This window comes from Taudactylus pleione, unplaced genomic scaffold (assembly GCF_031769625.1).
Source record: "Taudactylus pleione unplaced genomic scaffold, aTauple2 ptg000349l, whole genome shotgun sequence".
NCBI classification, from domain to species: domain Eukaryota; kingdom Metazoa; phylum Chordata; class Amphibia; order Anura; family Myobatrachidae; genus Taudactylus; species Taudactylus pleione.
This window is the reverse complement of record NW_028284750.1, coordinates 3,847,830-3,868,252: the sequence shown is the minus strand read 5'-3', so window position 1 is coordinate 3,868,252 and position 20,423 is coordinate 3,847,830. Positions and strand designations below refer to the sequence as shown.

Sequence of the window (20,423 nt, the reverse complement as noted above, 5' to 3'; positions counted from 1 at the left end):
CGCTCCCTGAATCCTCCAGCCGATATCCCCATACGTGCCTCCACTACCTGCTTCTACACTGCATCACCTGGACCTGCTACCTTCAATTCCTCATTGCTGGAATCCTTCTCTAAGTGGATCTGTGACCTAACTTGTCTCCTGTGCTATCATAAGTCCCATCCCTCCTACCACTCTCCCTGCTTGATCCTCTTACTATATTTACCAACTCTAGATCCCATCTTCGGTCCACAAGGGTCCCTGGCCAAGACTTAGGGGTATATAAATGTGAGAGTTTTTAGAAGTGGAGATGTTGCCAATAGCAACCAATCAGATTCTACTTAACATTTAACTAGCACCTTCTAGAAGATAATATCTAGAATCTGCTCTCATTTAACTAGCACCTTCTAGAAGATAATATCTAGAATCTGCTCTCTTGCTGTCTTCCTCAACTTCAACGTCATTCTCTTCTTGCTAAGCAATCTAATGTTGGGTACACACTAGACGATATTTTGTCCGATCCTGCGGATCGGTGCCGACATATTGTGCAGATCGTCTAGTATGTACCCACTATGTCACTGACGGTACATGCTCCCTCGTGTCATCAGCGACATCCTCCATTGCCCCTACGTGCGTGCCGAATGCAGCATGGCTTCCGCCATCGCTCTCCGCCACGGGAAGTTTGTATGCACTTGCCGATGCTGGCTCCCCCACCAGGTCCAGTCGCTGCCAAGGTCGGGCTGGGTACACATCGTTTAGTGTGTTCCAAGCTTTACTTTACATCTCTCATCTCCTGCCAATCATCCAACCCACAGCATTTTTAATTAAATGTCTTTATTACATTGAACTTCCTCGTCTCCTATCTCAGTTTGCACTTGACTCTGCCACCCTTTTTTGTACCATAATATCTTTTTCAGACTTCTCCTGTCACCCCAACACCCAGTCTGGCAACCTTGTCTTCCCCTTGTCTCACGTGTTGAGGTCCATACCCTTCTCTCCTACCACCTTAACCCTATCCCTTCTCTGGTGCCTACTCCCACATTGCCTATGTGCTCAACCTCTCCCTAGCTACCTTCTCTGCCTTCTTCAGATATGCTAGGGTCCTCCCCATTCTTTTTAAACACTTCCTTGACATCGGATTCCCTATATAACTATCACGCAATCTCTCTTCTACCCTAGGCTTCCAACTCCTTCAGCAGATTATTTACAACTGACTCCCCTCATTCCTCTACATGCACGCCCTCCTTGACTATCTCCAGTCTGCTTTTCAGCCTCTCCATTCTACCAATACCAACCTCGCCAAAGTCAGTAATGACTGCCTCCCTGCTAAATCCAAGGGTCAGTTTTCTCTACTGACATCTCGGTCTCATGGGGGCTTTTGACACCATCAACCAGCACTTCCTCCATAAAGTCATCCACTCTGTTGGCATCTGCTCTCTTAGCTGTCTAATCACTCTTTCTCAGTCTCCACACCTCTCCCACCACACCTCCTTTACCCTCACCATATCGTTGGCCTTAATTTCAGCTAACTATAAAACAGCCTTTAGGCCAGACCCTATGTTTTGTATGAAAGTTAATTTGTATGGGTCAAAAGGACCAGAACAAATTTTATATGTTGAACTTTTTCGATTGGAAAATAAAAAAGAAATTGCATATAAATGTATACTATACTATTATTTTTTGTTTATAGCCAAAGCATATGGCTAAGGTGGTCTGGCACCCAGAACGGCTGATTTAAGTGGTCTGCACCCTGTTCTGGCAACCAGAATGGCTGGCTGAAGTAGTCTGCACCCTGTTACAGAACCTGGGACAGCTATCTAGGGTGGTCTGCACTCTCTTACAGCTGGCTAAGGTGTTCTACACATCGTTATGGCACCCAGAACTGTTGGCTAGGCTGGTCAGAGCACTATTCTAGCACCCAGAACGTCTGGCTAAGGTGGTCTGGCACCCAGAACAGCTGGTTTAGGTGGTCTGTGCCCTGTTCCAGCACCTGCAACAGCAGGCTAAGGTAATCTGCACCTTGTCCCAGCACCCAGAACAGCTGGCTAAGGTAGTTTGGCACCCAGAACGGCTGGTTTAGGTGGTCTACGCCCTGTTCCAGCAACTAGAACGGTTGGCTTAGGTGGTCTGTGCCACATTCCGGCACCTGGAACGGCTGGCTCAGGTGGTCTCTGCCACATTCCGGCACCTGGAACTGCTGGCTAGGGTGGTCAGAGCACTGTTCTGGCACCGTTCCTGAAGAAAGTGATGATTAAAATAGGCAAAAATTACATTATGTAACATTCTGCACAGGACATGGTGGAGTGTTTTTTTTTTTTTTTACTCAATAAACATTGGCATACCCAATCACTCAGCTCAGGGTTGCATCCCCTAAATTACCAACATCACCAGTGCACAAGGATCATTTATTATTAATATGTTATACTGTATTGAAAACATCTGTGCAAACTTCCCCCCACCCCCTCCCCCCATGCAGCAAGTGTTGGTTGTAGCAGTAGTAGCCATCTCCATGCTGCTCCCTCCCTCTGTCTCCGAGTCCCAGCACAAGAGCACAGGTACCGGGGTGAACTGCGCGTGGCTGGTGTCAGGGCTGACAGTTTCCTTTCAGTCCGGGAGCAGCAGCTTCATACGAGGAGGCTGTAATCTCTCCCTCCTCGTTGACACCTCTCTCAGACACACCCCTGGACGGAAACGCGCAGGCTGAAGAGGTCGCTGTAGGGAGCCGGTCCGGTCCGGCGTTCCGGATTCCGGACCGGCCGCTTATCGCCCACCCCAGCTGTAATTACATCAACTCTCCTCCGAGGAATGGCTGTGACACTGTTTGTATGCTTCTACTGTTCCCTATGGCTGCTCTCTGCCTCTTCAGGTGACTCTGGACTGGTTTATGACAGCCAGGAATTTAATCTGCTACCTCCATTGCTCAAGGAGCTGTCAGAGCGCCCAGGCTGGAGGGAAGGCACGCCAGGACCCCAATCAGTAGCCATCAAGTACATGAAGAGGCTATACAAGATGTCAGCCACCAAGGAGGGATTGCCCCGGATTCACAAAAATGCACAGTACAATACAGTCAGGCTGATCCCTCCAAAAACAGAGTGCAAGCCATGTACCAAGGTGCAGATTCAAAGTTAGTATGAACATGGGTCCCCACCCAAATTAGTGCATAGTTATGTTCCAATTTATATGTGTGTATATGTGTATGTATGTATGAGTGTGTGTGTATATATGTGTGTGTGCGTGCTAAAGCCCAAACAAACTATCTCAGCTGGCTTTGTTCTGTTGCACGCTACATATTATATATATTTGAGTCTGCAGAGTGACAAACAAAAAAAAAGGCTTCAAAATGATTTGGAAAGAACTGCTTAGGTCCAAAGTTTGGGGGTATTGTAAATTGAAGATGTATGCTTGTTTTATTATTTTTGAGGTGTTTCTCTGCTGTAACATGGCATTGGTTTGTTATACCATCCTAAAGATTTATAAGACAATCCTATCTTTCTGCCTTCTTTTGAATAGGTCTGTTATGTGTTTACATCCTCAGGTGAACTTGTCTTTAGTAATTACCCTGGTATTCAACACATTGGATATAATTGTATTTCAAAACCAACTTTGTGTTTGTATCCGGGAGTGATAAAAATAGACTGCTCCCTCTGTCTAATGACATGGCTGAAAAGCACAGTAGTGATTTAAAACGGCAATATCCTCAGCAACCTAGTGCAATAATTCTACTAGAATGGTGGATCAAGATCATTAAACAAAATATATGCTGCTAAACATTATTAGAATTGAGTAAGTATATGTATGTGGCTGGCTGACTTTGAGTCTCCATTTCACCTGGTTTTAATCAGCCACATAGCCTGTGTAATTCACGTGTCCCTAATTGAAGGAATGATATAGTAAGCCTATATATGTAATGTATTAAGGCCCCCATATATCAGAGATGGATCACGGCGATCGGATCGGAAACGCCAACCGGCGGACATCGATGTTCCAAAGATCCGTTGCAGGATTGGTGAAATTCAACATGTTAAATTTCACCGATCTGCCAATCGTGATCATTTTTTGATTGTGATCGACAAATCTGTGAAATCCAACATATTGGATTTCGCCGTCCTGGCATCTCTGGATCACTGTATCACGGCGATCCGTCTCTAATGTATGGGGGTCTTTAGTTTTTATGTAGTTCTCTATAGTAATCTTGTCCAAATGACCTAAATATAGCAAGTGCCTAAAAAAAACAAAAACTAATTGGGGTCTATTTATTGAGATGTGGCGATAACATTTTCTATGATCACTTATCACAGAAAATCTATCAGCGTACCTTAGCAGAAGGCTTTGCTGGAGCATCAGAGTCATGCACTGCTACTCTGTGATATTGGCAGACAGCAGTGAGAAGAGACTTATCGCTTTGCCTGTAGTTCTGGTTCCCATACAGTCACGTGTGACTCGGCATCACTGTGTAACACAAATGCATTGCATCAGAAGCCTGAACTTGGGTATCCAAAAGCAATTTAAATAGGAAAAAAAACATTTGAGTTTTATTAGCGAATCATTTTTATCCCTTGTGTACTGCCTCTGCCAAAGCCATCCTGAGATAGCAATAGGAGGACAGTCAGTACACGTAGTGCCACTGTCTTTGTTAAATAGGCAATAACTTGCTCCCCCTTGCTTTGCCGAAGCTGTCTAGTGAGTGCCATTGTCAGCGATCTTAGATGATAGCTTTTACCAGTTGCATGATCTGTTAAATGGAAAGAAACCCTATCTTTGTTGAAAACTTCCAATTTCACTGAATTAAGGGCTCTATATGATAAATGGGGACGTATTGACCAATTTCATTCATAAATGTGGTCTTAAAATGTATTCACAAAACGACAATGGAAAGAATAGGATCATAAATATCCTGATAGGTAGCCTATATTAATATATATGAAAAAGCAATGCATTTAGCTTGCACTAAAGTAAACAGATGTAAAAAAACTGCACCTCTCATACCCCTTTTCCACTGGCCAAAATACCCAGGTTATTGCTGTGTCAACCCGGGCAGCGGCTCAGTGGAAAAGGCTTCTAGGAAAAACTCCTGGGTCGACTGACCTGGCATTTCTTCTCGGGTCTCAAGCATGGTTTTATGCGGGTAAAACCCTGATAAGGCTCAGTCCGGACCATTCCAGTTTTTACCCCGTCCCCGTTTCATACGGGGAGGTTGTAATCTCTCCCTCCCTGGTGACAGCTGTCACAGACAGTCTCCTGAATGACACACCCCTGGAAAGGACCCTCTCCCCTGGTCCCCGTTTCACTCTGGTCTGGCGTTTAGAGGAGATGTGGAGTTTCCGACGCTTGATGATGACATCTCCAAGCGCCGACACTGCACCCGTGCGCAGTGTGAACGGCGCCGTGGAAATGGGGTAAATACTGGGTCTTACCCGGCTTGGAAGTGTGTTCCAAATCCCAGGTCAGACCCAGGATTTTGATGGAAAAAGGGTATAGGTAAATCCCCTGTTAGTAAGGATCAGTCAGTAATACACAAATTCAAAACCAGAGGGTGTTATGCAGATGAAATATTTAAATATAAAATCAATGGGTCGTCTTTACTGTGTCTACAATTCCTTTCCACTAGGATCCTCAAAGGTGTAGTGTTGTAGAGGCTGATATATCCTGGGTGTTCCTAAAAATACCCTCTTACCAAAGATCACCTCACAAGAAAAAGGCCCAATGGGTGATCAATAAATAATATGCAATTTTTTAAAATTTTTGATATAAAAAATGCATATATTATAAAAATAGCTTAAGGCATAATATACAATACAGCCAATATTGTATAGCGGCTGTTCTACAGTAAGCGGCTGCTGATTGGCTGAGAACCGCATGGCTGTCAGTCAACAGCCACGAGGGTCACAGCCAATAAGCGTCCGCTCTAGAGTAAGAGTCCGCTGATTGGCTGTGACCCACACGGCTGTTGACTGACAGCCATGCGGCTTATAGCCAATCAGCGGCCGCTTACTGTAGAGCGGCCTCTGATTTGCTGGTGGCCCCTGAGAAGGACAGAAACCACCTGATCTGTGTCATTTTCCGGAGTAGAGATATGCGTTATCACATATATCTCTAAATGTCCGAAATGGTACGGGCAACTCTTCCTTTTTTTTTTTTTTTTCAAACCAAGTCTCGGGGAGTCTACTGGACAAGGGGACAGATGCTAAGCCAGGAGGTAGGTGAGTATTGGAAGCGTTAGGACTATTTGGGGCATATCTCTATCTCTATCTATCGATAGATAGATAGAGATATATATATTTCTACTTCAGGGTCCATAGGGTATCCACAGGATACCTTGGGGTATAGGTGTGACATCAGTCGCTGGGCACCATAGAGTTAAGCTTTTCAGCCTCCCAGGATGCACTAGGGTCCCCCTCCTATACCCCGCCCCCGAGCCAAGGCACCCCAGTTTAGTTTGGTGCCCGGCTGGAGTCGGGTGCACCTGTCGGAGTGGGGGCTAGAAGAGCCCCTGAAGCTTTCTTCAGTGCAGCTGTGACTGCACATCTGGTTGTACAGCATGGACAGTCAGTCCTGACGTCCATGCTGTCTTCCCTACACCCCCGCCGGTACCAGAACGCCGGTACCGATCCGGGGATGCTGGTGAGCATCTGGGGTCACAGCTAGCGGTGACCCCAGATGTTCCGGACCATGGCCGGATCCAAGGGGGACAAAGGTAAGCAGCGGGGTCCCGCGGTGGGTCCCCGCTGGTCACATGGTCCTAAGTCCCCAGGCAGGGGGCTCCCTGGGGACTGGCTGCAGCGTGGAGCCAGGCGACCAACCTGCGCTTTCCACTACCCCCTGGGACAGCGGACCGCAGCAGAGCGGTAGCGCTGCGGCGTCCCAGGGGTTAAATGCATGCCAGGGGAGCGCGCCTTCCCTGTCTCACAACCGGCGCCTCCCCCGCTGCACACAGCCCTCTCCACGCTGCCGACTGGTCCTGTGGCAGCGCTCCTCCCCCAGGCCAGCCTCCTCTCTGCTCCTCGGCGGCCATCTTCTCCAGAACGCATGGTGAACGCTGCTGGAAGCGCTGGACGGAAGCATCGTGGTCTGGGTCCCCCCGCATACCTCTCCTCCGCTGTGGTCAAGTCTGTGTATGCAGCGCTGTGTCCTACCAGGCCCTGTGTCTGCGTAGTTGAGTGATCAGCGCTGTTAGTGCAGGAATTGATTTTCTTTGCATTGTATGTGACTGTGCTAGCGCTGCTGCCTGTAACTTTTCTCTAAACTGTCAGCTTTATTACTGTCCCTGTTCTTTCTGCTAAGCCCTTGCGGTGCTGCAGGGTGGTCTCTCGCCTATTTAAGTTATAATTGGTGAGAGAGGTCACATACGTGGTGCCATCATGTCCGAAAGTGATTTTACCCTCCGGCTACAGTGTACTACGTGTAAAGTACTGTTAGCGGAGGGGGAGGGTAGCGCGGAGGGCCTTTGCCGGCAGTGTTTGTCCATGGCGCGGCCTCTTACGGTTACAGCACCGGTACAGGAGCCGCCCTGGGCTTGTTTCGCTAAGGCGCTTACAGCCTTAGTGGGCCAGTTAGCTCCGCAGCCCGCGTTTTACACCGATGGGTTTATCTCAGCAGTCAGTGGTGTCGTCACCCATGCAGGGTTTCCCACGACAATTGGTGGTACCCCACAGTCTCCCTATTTCCCCGCTCCCGGTTTCTCAGGAGCCAGCGTGGGTTAACTCCCTGACGAGTTCTGTACAGCACTTGTCGGATGGGTTGCGAGGGGAGTCTGTGATGCGGCCGCATAAACGGCCGGTGGCGTCTCTGTCGGCTCCTTATGAGGATGACGAGGGGACGTCTGATGATGGGGAGATTCTGGATCCTTACGATCAGGAACCTCTCCATACTAAGGACGCTGATGCTAAGTCCAAGGTATATATTCCTGGACTTATTCGGGCGGTCCGCACAGCCTTGGTGATTGAGGACGAAGTTCCCCCAGCGGCTAAATCTAAGTATGCCTTTTTCAAAGATGTGAAGGGCGATGCCACAGTCTTTCCTCTTTCGGGTCAGTTGGTGGACCATTTAGAGGAGGCGTGGAAACAGCCTGGCAAAAGATACCAGCCGCAGAGACGCCTGGCGGTGGCTTATCCGTTCGCGGATAATTATTTAGCAAAGTGGGAATCTCCTCCACAGGTGGATTCTCACGTGACCCGTCTTGTCCGTAGTGCCACATTGCCGATGCCATCTATGTCCTCCCTTAAGGATGCTACGGACCGCAAGGTGGAGATCTGCCTGAAGTCCGCTTATTCCCTTGCGGGGGGGGGCAGCGCGGCCGGCTATGGCCATTTGCTGGGTTGCCAGAGCGATGGAGCGCTGGGCGGATTCATTAGAGGCTTCCTTTGATTCCGACTGTCCGGCCGAACAGGCGGAGTTGATTGGTAATCTCCGTGATTCGGCCACTTATATCAACGAGGCGGCCCTAGACATTAGTACTCTGGTGTCTAGAATTTCTTCAGCAGCGGTGGCTGCTCGTCGCACCTTGTGGCTGCGATCCTGGAAGGCGGACGCAGATTCCAAAAAGGGTCTGGAGGCGTTGCCGTTTACCGGAGAAGTTCTCTTCGGTCCGGATCTGGATAGGATTGTGGCCACGCTGGCGGCAGCCAAATCGGCTTGTCTCCCGTCGGCCGCTGCTCCTTCTGGTTCTGGACCATCGTCCTTTCGGTCATCTAGGGCCCAGGGCAGGCCCAAACCACAGTCGTTTCCTCGACAGGCTGGCCCTAAGAAATCGGCCAAGCCCCGGAAGCAGGCATGGAGTACCAGACGTCCGGCCCCCAAGCCAGATGACAAGCCTGCGGCCTGACGGTCCGGGCCTCCCTTTGGGGGATCCCAGGGTGGGAGGCCGCCTGCTGCAGTTCGCCCAGTGTTGGTACGACAGACACTTGGGTTCTGGAGGTGGTTTCCCACGGATACGCCCTCTCCTTCCGGCACAGACCCCCGGCTCGATTCTTCACCACGGGTCTACCATCAGACCGGAACAAGGCTACGGAGCTGCGGAAGGTATTGCACACTATGCTCCAGGCTGGAGTTATAGTGTCTTTTCCATTCTCCCAGAGGGGCCAGGGTTTCTATTCAAATCTATTTTTGGTACAGAAACCCAATGGGTCGTATCGTCCGATTCTCAACCTCAAAGCACTCAACAAGTCTTTGCGGGTTCCGAAGTTTCGGATGGAGACCCTACGGTCCATCATTCTGGCGCTGGAACCTGGGGACTACATGGTGTCATTGGACATACAGGACGCTTACCTGCATGTCCCTATTCTTTTGCGCCATCAACAGTTCCTCAGGTTTGCAATCCGCAGCGACCACTTCCGGTTTCGGGCGTTACCTTTTGGCCTGGCAACAGCACCACGTGTTTTCACCAAGGTGATGGCGGTCATGGCGGCTTCTCTGCGGCTGCAGGGAGTCCGCATGTTGCCGTACTTGGATGACCTGTTATTGGTGGCAGGATCTCCAGAGCTCCTGTTACGCCACTTGGACCTGACCATTGCTCTGCTGCAACGGCACGGCTGGCTAATCAACTGGCAGAAGTCCACTCTAATCCCGTCTCGGAGGATTCTGCAACTTGGAGCCTTATTGGACTCGGGACAGCAAAGGATCTTCGTGACGGAGGACAAGATCTCTGCTTTACAGTCAAGGGTGCGCAGTTGTCTGCACAGCCGCCGGGTGTCCCTACACTCGGCGATGAGGTTACTGGGCTCCATGGTGTCGGTGTTCGACATGGTGGAATACGCCCAGTTTCAATCCAGATCTCTGCAGCACCTGATCCTGTCCAAGTGGAACGGGCTGCCTCAGTCTCTGAAGTCCCAGACGATTGTGATCACCCCGGAGGTTCGCCTGTCCCTTGCGTGGTGGTTGCAGACGACCCACCTCAACAAGGGACGTCCGTTCTGGATTCCAAATTGGGTCCTGTTGACAACGGACGCCAGTCTTCGGGGCTGGGGAGCAGTTTCGGGTCCACACTTGTTCCAGGGCAGGTGGACGCCGACAGAAGCGGAGCTCCCAATAAATATCTTGGAACTCCGTGCGGTCTTCAATGCTCTCCTGCAGGCACATCGGTTTCTCCAGGGTCACCCGGTGCAGGTCCAGTCGGACAACGCTACCACCGTGGCCTACATAAACAGGCAAGGAGGAACTCGCAGTCGGGCGGCTCTCGTAGAGGTCTCTCGGATCCTGGTTTGGGCGGAGCGCAATCTTCCGGCCATATCAGCGGTCTTCATCCCGGGAGTACTAAATTGGGAGGCGGACTTTGTAAGTCGACAGGACGTTCATCCGGGGGAATGGTCCCTGCACCCGGACGTTTTTCAACTGCTGGTGGACAGGTGGGGTCTTCCAAAGATCGACCTCATGGCGTCCCGGCACAACAACAAGTTGCCGGTGTACGGGTCTCGCACAAGAGACGAAGGGGTGTCTCTGGTGGATGCTCTGTCCGTCCGGTGGACGTTCCGGTTCGCATACCTGTTCCCTCCGGTCTCCCTTCCACGGGTAATCCAGAAATTCAAACAGGAAGGAGGGATGCTCCTGTTGATAGCTCCCGCGTGGCCCAGACGGCACTGGTTCTCAGACCTTCAGGGTCTGTCCGTGGACAGTCCTCTGCGGTTGCCGCTACGACCGGACCTCCTGTCTCAGGGTCCTTGTCTTCACCCGGACCTGACTCGGCTGTCTTTGACGGCGTGGCTGTTGAGACAGCCATGCTGAGGTCCTGGGGGTTTTCCAGCTCTGTGGTGCGTACCATGTTGCGAGCTCGGAAACCGTCTTCCGCGAGGATATACCATCGCGTGTGGCATACGTTCTTCCAGTGGTGTCGACCGAGAGGTTATTCACCGCGGGAGTTTCGTCTGTCTCGGATTCTCGCCTTCCTGCAAGCGGGACTAGATCATGGGCTTCGCCTTGCTTCTTTGAAGGTACAGGTTTCGGCCCTATCTGTCTGGTTTCACCGTAGGATTGCTACAATCCCGGATGTGCGCACCTTTATGCAAGGTGTTCTCCGCATTCAGCCGCCCTTTGTTCCGCCTGTGGCGCCTTGGGATTTGGCTGTGGTCCTGAGGGCTCTCCAAGGACCGCCGTTTGAACCACTGGGCTCAGTGGATCTTAAATGGCTAACAGCTAAGACTGTTTTCCTTCTGACCATTGCTTCGGCCAGACGTGTTCCTGAGTAAGGGGCTCTTTCTTGTAGACCCCCTTTCTTGGTTTTTCATTGGAACAGGGCAGTGCTCCGCACTCGGCCCGAGTTTCTTCCCAAAGTTGTTTCCCAGTTTCATGTTAACGAGGAAATCGTTGTTCCGGCCTTTAACTCACCGGGTCTTTCCGTGGGTGAGGCCTCTTTGGATGTTGTGCGGGCCTTAAGGACTTATGTTGACCGCACTTCTTCGTTTAGGAAGTCTGACGCTTTGTTTGTCCTCTATGGCTTCCGTAAAAAGGGTTGGCCTGCTTCAAAGCAAACTTTGGCAGCCTGGATCCGTATGGCTATTTCTGAAGCTTATCTTCATGAAGGCCTACCGGTTCCTCCTTCTCTGAAGGCTCATTCCACTAGGTCTGTGGGTCCTTCGTGGGCAGCTCGACGTGGTGCCTCGGCAGTTCAGATCTGCAAGGCTGCTACGTGGTCCTCTGTCCATACCTTCGTGAGGTATTACAGGTTTGACACCTTCGCCTCTCAGGATGCTTCCTTCGGGCGGCGGATTCTCCTTTCTGCACAGGAGCCCCCCCACCCTTAAAGGATACTGCTTTGGGACATCCCCAAGGTATCCTGTGGATACCCTATGGACCCTGAAGTAGAAAATATGAGATATGGTAAGAACTTACCCTTGTTATCTCTATTTTTACGAAGTCCATAGGGTTCCACAGGACTCCCGCCCTGTCGCACCTGTGCTGCAGATGGGCTTTGCTCTGGTCACCGGTTTTCCGTCTCCCTCTGGTGAGAATGTGATTCTTGTATGTGTCCAGATCTTTTTTCTCTCTCTTCCTTCTCCTCCTCCGGCCTATGGCTTGATAACTAACTGAGGTGCCTTGGCTCGGGGGCGGGGTATAGGAGGGGGACCCTAGTGCATCCTGGGAGGCTGAAAAGCTTAACTCTATGGTGCCCAGCGACTGACGTCACACCTATACCCCAAGGTATCCTGTGGAACCCTATGGACTTCGTAGAAATAGAGATAACAAGGGTAAGTTCTTACCATATCTCATATTATATTAGCATTAGTCAATTTCTCCCCTTCTATCAACAATTTTATCAATAAATAGCGACCTTGAGTATCGTTGATTTAATAATTTATGAATTTACTGAATAGAACAAGCACTCCTCTTGTCTTTGTTGTATATGACGCTGCAACATAGTCTCTAATCCAATCTCCTTGTAATATATTTTTGTCTCTAACTTTCCAGTGTGTTTCTTGAAGTACTATATCTGGTCTAAATCGTTTTAACTGTTGTTTTTTCCTTTAAATTGGGGTAATAAGGTCTGCTATAGTCCATGAATCAAACTGAATAGATTGTTTGACTCTGATTCAATGAATTGCTAGCCAAACTAGACATTTATCCAAAAAATATATTTTGGTATGGGTCTCAGTATTTTATATATATTTAACCCCTTTCAGCTTAATCCAATTAACATACTGAGGGCTGATTCAGCATTGCACATACGTTTGAGTGGCAGACATTCAGTAGGTTTTCTGAAATTTTAGATCATGTCTAAGAAGCCTTAAAGAGACATCTGAAACATAAGTTTTTTTGTCTATGGAATTTCATTGCTTTTTTTAGAATTTATTAACCACAAGGGACGGGAGCAGCAAACTGGGCCACTTGCAGGGGAGAAGTTCAACAAAATGGTACACTAGCGTGGGTGGTGGAGGGGACAGCACACAGGAGGTGTTTTGGATGCGCAGAAGGAGGGGCGGCTGCGGGCGCAGGCTGCAGGCATGCGAGGCAGTGGGGCAGTGCAGAGTAGTGGCAGCAGCGGTGCAGAGGGGCAGCAGCAGGGGACAGAGGGGTTCACTGGCGCTGATGGTCCGAGAACGATGTGCTCATGATGCAATATCGTGAACTATTTCCCTTGAACACTCCAGGACACAACGGGGGGTATTAATTTGTTTGTGTCTGGGCGTCTTATTTCTCCGCCCAGTGTTCTTCGACGTCATCGCGGCTAATCCGGCCGGTCAGGTCCTGATTCAATTGTTTTGTTGTTATTTTTATGTGGTCATGTAGAATCGGTGGGCGGCGATGTGCGCTTCTTCCCGTCCAGACTCTCTTCCCCACATATGGATGCGCTGCTGTGTTGCTGCTCCCCCTCCCTCCATGCCCACCTGCCAGTGGAGCCTCCCCGCGTGCCCAGGTGTCCTGGGCACGCTCCCTGATGACTGTCAGTGGTGCCTGCCAATCCACTGGCCGCCCGTGATAGTGAAGTGTCCAGTGAGAGCGGCGAAGCGCAGAAGGGGCGGGATCGTGGAGCAGAGGATCCCGGAGGAGGAGGGTTCCAGGCTCCGGGCTGGGTAGGAGGGGAGGCAAGCTGAGTGTGCTAGAGGAGTGTGGGGTGGATTTGGGGCCCCCTAAAGACCATGGAAGAGGAGCATCCTGACCTGGCCTTCCAGGGTTATGGTGTGTGTAATGCACATAAGTCTGTCAGCAGTGTGTATATATACTGCGTGTCTGTGTATATATATGCGTGGGTGTATATATATATATATATATATATATATACACTGCATATTATATATTCTACATATTGCAGGCAACTTACTATATATATATATATATATATATATATATATCTCTCTCTCTCTCTCTCTCTCTCTCTCTCTCTCTCTCTCTCTCTCTCTCTCTCTCTCTCTCTCTCTCTCTCTCTCTCTCTCTCTCTCTCTCTCTCTCTCTCTCTCTCTCTCTCTCTCTCGTGCTCAATTCAATAGAATGCAAATGAAATAGCGCCGGGAGGTAGCTCCCGGAGCTATTCAATTCTGCGCGCGCTTAAGGATTTCTTATTGCACCCTTCCAAGGATGGGATAACGGGCATTCTCCAGCCTAACAACGCAAAAAAAAGGTATTTTATTGAAATATTTCATTAATAATTATTACATACCAGTTAAATATTAATAAAATTCTAATATTAAAATACTTTTTACTGAAAACGCACACCCTCTAGGGGTGGTGAGAACTGACAGGTGATGAAGTGAAAAATAGGTCGACCAATATTTTTTTATCATGCCTAATTTACAACAGTTGAATAGCCCTGGCCATGTTACAGATAGGCTGAAATTTAGGCGTGATAAATCACAATCATGACCATCCGTACGGCTTGCATTTGAGAAAAAATAAATTAATAAGACACAGATGAATGGACGGATCAGTGACTTTTTTTTTTTTTTTTACTTAAATGTGGCCCCCCCCCCCCCCCCCCCCCAGCACACATCCTCCCTAAAGCACAACCAGCTCTGGGATTTTCACAGCCGGTCCTGGTTGCGAAAATACAGGGGACAAACAACATAGGGGTCCCCAGTATTTAGCACAACAAGCACTGGGCTTTTCAGAGCCAGTCCTTACCAAAACACAGCGGACAAAATATGTAGGGCTCCCCTGTATTTCGCGCAACCAGCACTGGGCTCAGCTGGTTTTGGAAATACAGGGGAAAGTGTAGGTGTCCCCTGTATTAACCATAACCAGCACGGGACCCTTTCTGGCGGGGTGGGGGTAATGCCACAGCCAGGGAATCCCTTTTACCGGGTTCCCCAGCCAAAGCATTACTCCTGACAGCTAGTCAGCCCAGGCCGGGGATCCCTGGTGAGTCGGGGACCCCCCAATAAAGGGGTCCCCCTTTCCAGGGCACCACAGGCCTGGGATGATAGCTCGGGGCTATCCCCGGCACCCCTCGGCGGCGGATGCTGGGTTGATGTGTATAAATGTGGTGCATATGAAAGAGTTAAAATATTGTCTTTTTCAGAAGAACTACAGGCCCCAGCAATCCTCCCCCGCATGCTGGTACTTGGAGAACCACAAGAGCCAGCAAGCGGGGCATTAAGGGCCCGCTAGTACCTATAGTACCCCTGTAAAAGAAATATTAAAATAAAGAACACAGATTGTTTTAATATTTTTTTTTTTTTCACCCAGGGGGTTACATGGCTGCCACCTTCCCCAGGACTTCCAAGGTTACTTCACCTGGAGGGCGGCTACATTTAAACTCTTTTACATGGCTTCCACCCATCCAGGACTTCCCCAGCATCTTCTTTCTTCGGCAGCTCTTCACTGCTGCCTCCCCGCTGTTGGACAGCTGTGCCGCTGCCTCGCGCTGGCTTATATAAGCCAGCCGAGGGGGCGGGGCGATGAAGTTGCGAGCTGTTATTAGCTCACGGCGCCCATCTGTAAATTTCAAAAATGGCGCTGACGCATTTGAAATGTACACAGAATTAACCTTAAGTTACTTTTGCAGTTCTCACCATTAAAGTCAATGGTGGGAACCATTTATTGGCTGAGAGGCAGAAGGCTCGCCTCTCTCAGCCAATGAGTGCTCCGCACCGGGATTTCTATAGCGAAATCTCGCAACGGAGCTGTCATTTGTAAGTTTGGTGGTTCGCCTAACTTTGCTTTTTTTGGGGGCCAAGCCCGGGGATGCCTACATGGACAGAAGAGGACGTGATCCATGCATAGGAGGAGGTGAGTGTGGATTTTTTATTACAGGTACCCTATGGATTCCTACTGGACAATTGGAGGGGATGGGCTTCAGGGGTACTAGGTGAGTATGTGAGAGAGTTTGTGTGCATGTATGTTTTCATAAAATTTTACTTTCAATGCTGTGTGTGTCTTGTGTTTATTTTAATATTTCTTTTGCTGGTGAACTACAGCTACCAGCAGGCCCGTAATGCCCCGAATGCTGGTACTTGTGGTTCTCCAAGTACCCGCATGCAGGGGAGGCCTGTAGTTTCACAGCAAAAGACATTTATTTTTACTATTATCAAATGCACCACACTACATAATCAACCTGGCAGCCACCGGCCAGGGGTGCCAGGGATAGCCCCGGGCTATCAGCCTAGGCCTAGGGGGCCCTGGAGAGTTGGACCCCCACAATAAAGGGGTCCCCAGTGATCCCCGGCCTTGGCTGACTAGTGGTCAGGGGTGATGCTTCGGCTGAGGGGCCCGGTGAAAGGGATCCCCTGGCTGTGGCATTACCCCCCCTGCTAGAAAGCTCCGGTTCTGGTAATTACAGGGAACCGTATGCATTTTTTCCCCCTGTATTTCCAGAACCACGACCAGCTCAGAGCCCAGTGCTGGTTGCGCTTAATACATGGGACCCCTACATCGTTTGTCCCTGTATTTTGGCAACCAGGACTGGTTCTAAATAGCCTGGTGCTGGTTGTGCTTCATTCGGGGGACCCCTACGTCGTTGTCCTCTGTATTTAGCACAACCAGTACTGGCACTCCAAAGCCCGGGGCTGGTTGTTGTTTGGGTGGTGAGGTGGCGGTCATGCTTTTTTTTTTTTTTTAACACTGGTCTTATTTTTTAAACACAGAAGCACAGACTGATCGCGCTGATTCATCTGTGCTTCGGTGTTTGTTTATTCACAGATGCAGGCATCACGGATCTCCCAGGAGATCTGTGCACGATAGATCTTGTGTTAGTTTCAAAAATGGTGCTGAGGTGCCATTTTTGTAATGGGCACCACTGCCGAACTCGGGAGAATGGCTGGCAGGGACTGGATCCTCTCAGATCCAGGCCTGCTGCCAACACAGCACCACTGCCACAAGGTCCCGCAGCCAGCACTGCCACCAGATACCGCAGCCCACACTGATGGCAGGACCAGCCACTAACACCTGCACCACCGCAGCTAACACTACCTGCCCGGATCCTGGCCGCAGCAAAAGCCCGCTTCCTTCCTCCGGGTTGCTCCTGTGCTACCGCCCGCAAAGGACAGCCATCTTTGTGCAACCAGGGGAAGCCACAGTAAGTACACCCCCCCTGCTGGAAGCACCTACTGAGACTGTGCAGCAAGTTGAAGCTCCATTTCTACTTCAGGTTCCATAGGGGGTCCACAGGGTTGACTTTGGGGTATATCTGGATCCATGGGCACCACGCAGTTAAAGCTTTGCTGCTCCCAGGATGCACTGGGTCCATCCTCCTCTATACCCCGCCCCAGCCACAGGCACAACATTACCTTAGCGCATGGGGGCTGCTTTTCAGCCCCTAAGCTTATTTTTAGAGTTAATTATTTTTCTTTTTTTGACTCTTCAGAGTGGCAACTTCAGACTGTCCATTGGACGTCTAAGCTGCCGCTCCTACAATCCCGCTGGTGACGCGGGGTTGTAGGATAGCGGTGGGACCCCAGAGTCTACACTAGCACAAGCTCTGGATTCTCCCTTGACTGCTGCCGGAGCGCCGGGGACCAGGTAAGCCGCTGGTCACTGCTTGCAGTGACCCGCGTGTAAAGCCTTTAAAACTGCAGTCGCATGCCTCCGGTCTCTGGGGATAGACCGGAGGCGCTAGCTAGTGACGGCCGGCTCCCCCTCCCCGGAGGCATACACCCGCGAGACCACTGGACCACCAGGGAGTACCATGCCGGCAGCGGGAACCGACGTCCCGGGGGTCAAATGCTAGCCAGGGGAGAGAGCCTTCCCTGTTTAGTGCTCCTCCCCTCAGCTCAGCGCACCTTTCCGCTTAGATCTGGCGATGCTGAGCTGCTTCCTCCTTCGGCCACTCCTCCTATGAGGTCTCCGGCGGCCATCTTTTATTGGTGGGCAACGCAGATCTCTCCAGGCAGTGTGCAGTCGATCCCCCTGTGTATCTCTCCCCGGCAAAAGGGTAGTGAACACAGCGCTATAGCCCTCCCAGACACTGAATCTGGGTGGTTGATTGTAGTGACAAAGTGCAGGGAATTTTACTTTCTGCATTGTATGTGACTTTTGCTAGTGCTGACTGTATCTGCTGTATTTCTACTTTACTGTCAGTCTATAACTATCCCTTTCCTTCTCCTCCAGCCCTGGCAGGTGTGTGTGGGAAGGGCTTTTCAAGGATCTCACTTATATAAATTCATGTATTTGTGAGGTCGGTCACATACTGTTGTGTGCTACATGGTGCCATATTTGTGGGCTTGTGTGCTGCATACTTGTGGGCGCACCAAGAGCTTCCCTGTTGTATTGCTATATATCTTTGTGTGTGTGTGTGTGTGTGTGTGTATATGTATATGTATATATATATATATATATTTATTTGTTAGCGTGTCTGATGAGGAAGTTAAGCGCTCTACGGCTCCCAATCTGCTCACCTGCATACGCCACGCTGCAGTGGGCAATATGGAGGATTTATCGCAGGATGGGTGTGTGTGTAAGATTTTGTCAGTTACCTGATCCCTCTAACCCCCCAACTTCGGGACAGGATCCCCCTTGGGTGGTATTTTCGCAGGTGATGGCCTCCATCATGGACCGTCTGGCGGTCCCGACTACCATCCCCCATAGGGGGTTACCACAACCAGCCATCCCCCCTTCTCCGGGACTACCACAATTATTGCAGTGTCCCCCTGGGCCTCAGACAGTTCATCCATATGCGGGGTTCCCTATGTATGTTCAGTCTCCTCCGATGACGCAGCAGTCCGTCATCCCCTCCCAGGGTCTCCCGCAAGCTAACCCACCGTGGGTGGATGTGTTCTCCAATTCTGTCCAGAATTTGGCGTCCTCTTCTTCGGATTTTCTTCGGTACGCCCTGTCCTTCCAGTACAGACCCCCTCAACAGTTCATCTGCACGAGTCTTTCCCAAGAAAAGACCAAGGCATTGCAGATCCAGGAAGCCACAGAGTCCTTGCTGAAAGCAGGGGTTGTCGTTACTGTTCTCAACGCGGGACGGGTTACTACTCTTCTCTATTTCTGGTTCTAAAACCGAATGGGTCTCATCGGCCCATTCTCAACCTCAAATCGTTGAACAAGTTCCTCAGAGAGCCCACTTTCAGGATGGAAACTTTGCATTCCATCATTCTGGTTATGGAACCGGGGGATTATATGGTCTCCCTAGATATCCATGATGCCTACCTCCATGTTCCTATAGCCCCTTCACACCAGCAGTAGCTGAGGTTTGCTATACAACATCTTCACTTCCAGTTTCAGGCTCTGCCCTTTTTATCTTTCCACGGCTTTGAAGGGTGTTCACCAAAGTGATGGCTGTCATGGCTGCCCATCTGCGCAGCCAGGGTATACGGCTTCTGCCGTATCTGGACGACCTCCTATTGCTGGCAGGCTCTCCGGAGGTCATTTTGCAACATCTACACCTGACGATCGCTTGTCTCCAGAGGATGGTTCATTTGGGAGCCCTTCTAGACTCTCGTCGGCAAAGGCTCTTCCTGACTCCAGAAAAGGTTTCCTCCCTACAACTACGAGTGAGCAGTTGTCTGAAGACTTCCCAAGTGTCGGTTCACTTGGCAATGAGAGTTCTGGGGTCCATGGTGTCGACGTTTGACATGGTGGAGTATACCCAGTATCATTCCAGGCCCCTGCAGGGGCTGATTCTATCCAAATGGAACGGGTTACCACACCTGATCAGGACTCAGATGCTTATGTTGTCTCTGTCGATGACTTCAGACAGCTCATCTCACCAAGGATCCCGGACTGGGTCCTGCTCACGACGGATGCCAGTCTCCGGGGTTGGGGGGGAGGTGTCGGGTCCCCTATCACTTCAGGGCCGTTGGACGGTGGAAGAAGCGGTTCTTCCCATCAATATTCTCGAACTTCAAGCTGTGTACAAGGCCTTCCAGTTGTCAGGTCACACTCTTCACGGAAGGGCAGTGTAAGTTCAGTCCGACAACACCACCACAGTGGCGTACATCAACCATCAAGGGGGGACTCGCAGTCGAGCAGCAATGTCGGAGGTGTCACGCATCCTGTCTTGGGCGGAATGCCACCTTCCGACCATCTCGGCAGTCTTCATTCCAGGAGTTCTCAACTGGGAAGCGGGCTTCCTCAGCAGTCACGGCTTGCATCCCGGGGAATGGTCCCTTCATCCAGATGTATTTCAACTGCTTGTGGACAAGTGGGGATTGCCGGAGGTGGACCTCATGGCCTCCCGTCACAATCGCAAATTGCCCGTGTTCGGGTCCAGGACAAGAGACGCCGGCACAAGCCTGGTGGACGCGCTGTCAGTGAAATGGACATTTCAGCTGGCGTATCTTTTCCCTTCGATAGCCTTGCTGCCTCGGGTCCTTCGGAAATTCAAACAGGACGGCGGCACGCTTCTGGTGGTGGTACTGGCTTGGCTCAGACGTCCCTGGTACTTCGATCTTCGGGGCCTATCCATCGACATTCCGTTTCTTCTACCTCAACGTCTCTTGAGACATCCGTCTTAAGGGCCCGGGGTTTTTCCAGCTCAGTCATCAGCACAATGCTACAAGCACGCAAGCCTGCTTCCGCCAGGATTTACCACAGAGCGTGGCATACTTATTTTCAATGGTGTGAGGATTCAGCCTCCCTTTGTT

At 50.4% G+C, this 20,423-nt stretch overlaps 1 protein-coding gene across 1 annotated transcript in view; it reads left to right on the top strand.

Moving 5' to 3' along the window:
• Window positions 1-2,474: 2,474 nt before the first annotated feature.
• Window positions 2,475-20,423, top strand: part of GDF9 (growth differentiation factor 9) — a 42,748-nt gene continuing 24,799 nt past the window's right edge. Inside the window, exon 1 of the mRNA XM_088444106.1 lies at window positions 2,475-3,100. Within this exon, the coding sequence (XP_088300232.1) occupies window positions 2,782-3,100 (319 nt within the window). The 5' untranslated portion in view covers window positions 2,475-2,781. The remainder of the gene's footprint in view (window positions 3,101-20,423) is intronic.